We start from the raw sequence: 3,524 nt of genomic DNA on the forward strand, positions 1-3,524 counted from the left end.
AGCCGAATGGATTCGAAAACGGTAAAACTCAACTGTTTAACTCTAGGGGAGTTGGAAAATGAGCCTATTTTCAAAAATAGTGGAGTGTTCCTTTAATGAGTCCTTGCTGAAAAGTAATAAAAAATAAAAATCTCACTGACTTTTAAACAGTTGTATATAATAGCATTAGAATCTTATTATGATACAATAATATTTTTATGTCCTGATTTAATTAGTTTTACATGTTATTTCAAGACCGTCAAGCCTCAAGCCATTTTTGTGCTTGTTAGTTACACTAAAAATGATCAGTCAATGCAAACAGGCCTATACAGCTTACCTCCTTTCCCCTGGCCGAGAGCCCTGAATCTCCACCGATACGACCTTTGATGTTCAGATCACTCTCTCCATGCCGGCACAAGTAGATGGAGCGGGGCGTGATGTGGATATTCATGAGGTAGTACACTATTCGGCTCTGTATGTGGTCCTGGACTCGGTTCACCAGGTACCGCCGCCCCACATCAATGATCTTAATAAACGAAAGGTCCCTGAACAAACCAAAAAAAAAAAACTGTGTGAAATTCATAGATTCATAGTTTGGATTCAGCAGCACCGAAATGGCATTTACCTGTCCAGTTCCTCATCCAGTGGCTGATAAGAGTTCTCATAACATTTTATCCTCTTCATAAAGTCTGCGACGGCCTCTTCTGTGTTACAGTGTGTGTAGTCTGGACTGCCCAACTTCACTTGCTGAACACCAAGACCACCAATTTAGACAAAAAAACAACACAAGATAAAGGTATTGAAGATGTTCTGCAGTTCTGAGACTTACCACAATGTTCTCGGCAATAACATCCGGGTCTTCACACACAGATTCCACAAAGAAAACCTGAGGGGTGTGAAAAGAGTGTTTTAAAAGAGCGAACAAATGAGAAACACAGCTTAGATGAATGATCCCATATCCAGCACCTTGAAACCATTCTGCTCTGCAAATCTGAGGATCGTCTCCCTCCTTTCTCTTGTTGTGTTTGTGGCATCAAAAACCTAAAGATTGTAAAGCAAAATGGGTACATGCATACAAAAAGGAACTGTTACATTGCAACTGAAGTACTTGAGCACAGTATTTTTACCCATATGAGATTCTATATTCTATACACATGATGTTTTCTTACCGCTACCTGGCCGCCTTCGTCTGTGAGGAACTGCCGTACATCACTGAGAGCTGCCAATGCACACTGCCTAGAAGAGACAAAAAAAATCACATGAGCTTTCATTTCACATTCTGAATGGTTGCCGCTGATAAAAATCAATGTCTTACTTCCTGATTTTAAGCCCCTCTTCATTGTCTGGCCGAAAGAACTCAAAGGATTTGTAGATCTTCACACATTCACGTCTGTACTGCCCAACGTTAAACTCTGCGAAGTTAAAACACCAAGACAAGTCCATTTCTGGATGAGCAAAACATCTGTAACAACAAATTCATGGCCAGCATTTCAAGTCACAAATATGCATTTTACCTTTTGTTGGAACATCAATCCAGTTGAGGTAGCGTGTCAGTTTCTTGGAGATGTAGGTCTTTCCTCTGGCTGGTAGACCAACAGTTACTATAAGTGTGGGGCAGTTGGTCATGCATACTGAAAGACAAAAAAAAGGCGATCATAAAAAACTAAGCAGAGATGTGTAACAATAATATTCTTCCTATATACTGCAGGTGAACTGTCGATCATCACACCACATGGTGTAAAGAACTGAAATGTTTTAATCTATGTGCAGTTAAGGTGACCTTTTTATTGCTTTAATAAAATCTGTGAGTTGTCATTGTAGAGCATAAGTAATTTCGGTATCTCCTCATCGAACTGCATATTATCATATCAACTTCCACATAGTCCTGCAATTTAAAATGGGTGAAAATGATATGATGTTTCTGATCTGTACACAAAAATACTCCAACATTTAAATTAGTACAGCTTTTTAGAGGTGAAACATTTCTTTAACAAATCAAGAACAGAGCAATTTTACAAAAGCAATATTTAGCTGCTGAAATATTTTAGAGACAGCATTACTGATAATGTAGAGATGAAAAATTTATTTTTATTATAGAAATTTCCATGAATAACTTTGACTGGCTTAGGAAACATAATTTTAAAATTCCCTTATATTTCCAGGTTTTCCATAATCATGGGAACACTTAATATAGATGAAATAATGGCACTGTAAATATTTTATATATTCAAGTATATATTTTTTTATTATTAATAATATTATACTATATTTATAGTTTATTTTAATATGCACATACTAGTGCACAATTTAAATTGTTATTACTAAACGCTATATAGGCTACAAATATAAATATAACTCGTAATCATCCATTTTAATTTATGAAATTTAGTCTATTTGACACGTTTGATTACATTTTTTTAAATGCAATCAAACAAAACGCTTCTAGAATTATTTAAGTCCAGCTCAAACCATCGTTAAATTGTATCGCCATATAAGCTTTGCATCAGAAAGCCTCTTTAACACGCATCTGACTCCAGCATCAGTGTCCGGTTCTCATCCATACTCACCCTTCCTTTGACTAATGTGTCTGTCTGGAAGGCCGTTAGTGGAGGATGGCACCCATATTTTCTTTAAAGGATTCTGTGTGAGCTCTCGGGTTAGACTGTTACCGCTTTGCTCCGTGCTGTCCTCTGTTGCATTCATTTTATCCGTCGTCTCTACACACAAGCGTCCATTACCATCAGTGAGCACTAAAGACGGCGCTGAACAATAACTGGTAGAGAACAACACTACCGTAACAGCAGCGGGAAATGCGCACCTACTACACTTTACCATAATGCCTGGTGTGTTTTTACATTGTGATTGATTAACATAGACAAATACACGGCGATTAGGACATACATAATAATCAAAAAATAAGTGTTTAAGCGGCTTGGTCTATACAACAGTCTAAATTTTAATACTTATATAATATTTCAAACATAACTGGTGAAAAGTTTTTTTTTTATGTAATTTGTTGCGTGGTGTCTGTTACTTTAGATTAACTAATCATAGTCGTTTAAGGTTGCTGCATCTCCAAAGTATTTTCATTTGTTTGTAAGGTTTTTTTTTTTTATTAAAGTTATTATTAAATTATTATAAGTGAACAAATGTCTCCAGTAAGACGAAAAAATCATCCTGAGCAGAGGTTGTATGAATTCTTGGCTTACTTTATACAAACTATTAAAGATTTTACATGTGTACCAAAACCTGAAGGTTGATATTAGTATAATTACAGTATAATAAAAGGCATTTCGCTTCCTAAAAAGTATAAACTATCAAGCAGACGACAGAAGACATGTAGAAGCCTGTGTAAAACAGGTTTTTCCAGCAATGAAGAAATGCCCAAGAAATTGATGCATCACATATGATACAGCAGGTTTTCTCTATTGTTCTAAAACAGCGCTTGTCCGAGCGTCCCCGTGTGGTACTGGAGATTTATATTATTCTTTTTGTATAGACCAGGGCTGCCCACACTCGGTCCTGGAGGGCCGGTGTCCTGCAGA

The 3,524-nt window shown here is 36.7% G+C and overlaps 1 protein-coding gene across 3 annotated transcripts in view; it reads right to left on the minus strand.

Moving 5' to 3' along the window:
• The window catches only part of LOC107677511 (6-phosphofructo-2-kinase/fructose-2,6-bisphosphatase 4-like), a 17,216-nt gene that overhangs the window by 8,745 nt on the left and 4,947 nt on the right, over positions 1 to 3,524 (minus strand). The window contains exons 2-9 of one of the 3 annotated variants that reach the window (XM_016472441.1): positions 2,547 to 2,696; positions 1,494 to 1,610; positions 1,295 to 1,391; positions 1,149 to 1,215; positions 946 to 1,020; positions 809 to 865; positions 605 to 726; positions 317 to 524 (exon numbers count right to left, since the gene is read on the minus strand). In XM_016472441.1, the coding sequence (XP_016327927.1) occupies positions 317 to 524; positions 605 to 726; positions 809 to 865; positions 946 to 1,020; positions 1,149 to 1,215; positions 1,295 to 1,391; positions 1,494 to 1,610; positions 2,547 to 2,696 (893 nt within the window). Of the gene's footprint in view, positions 1 to 316; positions 525 to 604; positions 727 to 808; positions 866 to 945; positions 1,021 to 1,148; positions 1,216 to 1,294; positions 1,392 to 1,493; positions 1,611 to 2,546; positions 2,765 to 3,524 lie in introns of those variants that run through there. The other 2 variants (XM_016472440.1, XM_016472442.1) reach the window with 2 other exon arrangements.

This window comes from Sinocyclocheilus anshuiensis, unplaced genomic scaffold (genome assembly GCF_001515605.1).
Source record: "Sinocyclocheilus anshuiensis isolate Anshui unplaced genomic scaffold, SAMN03320099.WGS_v1.1 scaffold660, whole genome shotgun sequence".
Classification (NCBI taxonomy): domain Eukaryota; kingdom Metazoa; phylum Chordata; class Actinopteri; order Cypriniformes; family Cyprinidae; genus Sinocyclocheilus; species Sinocyclocheilus anshuiensis.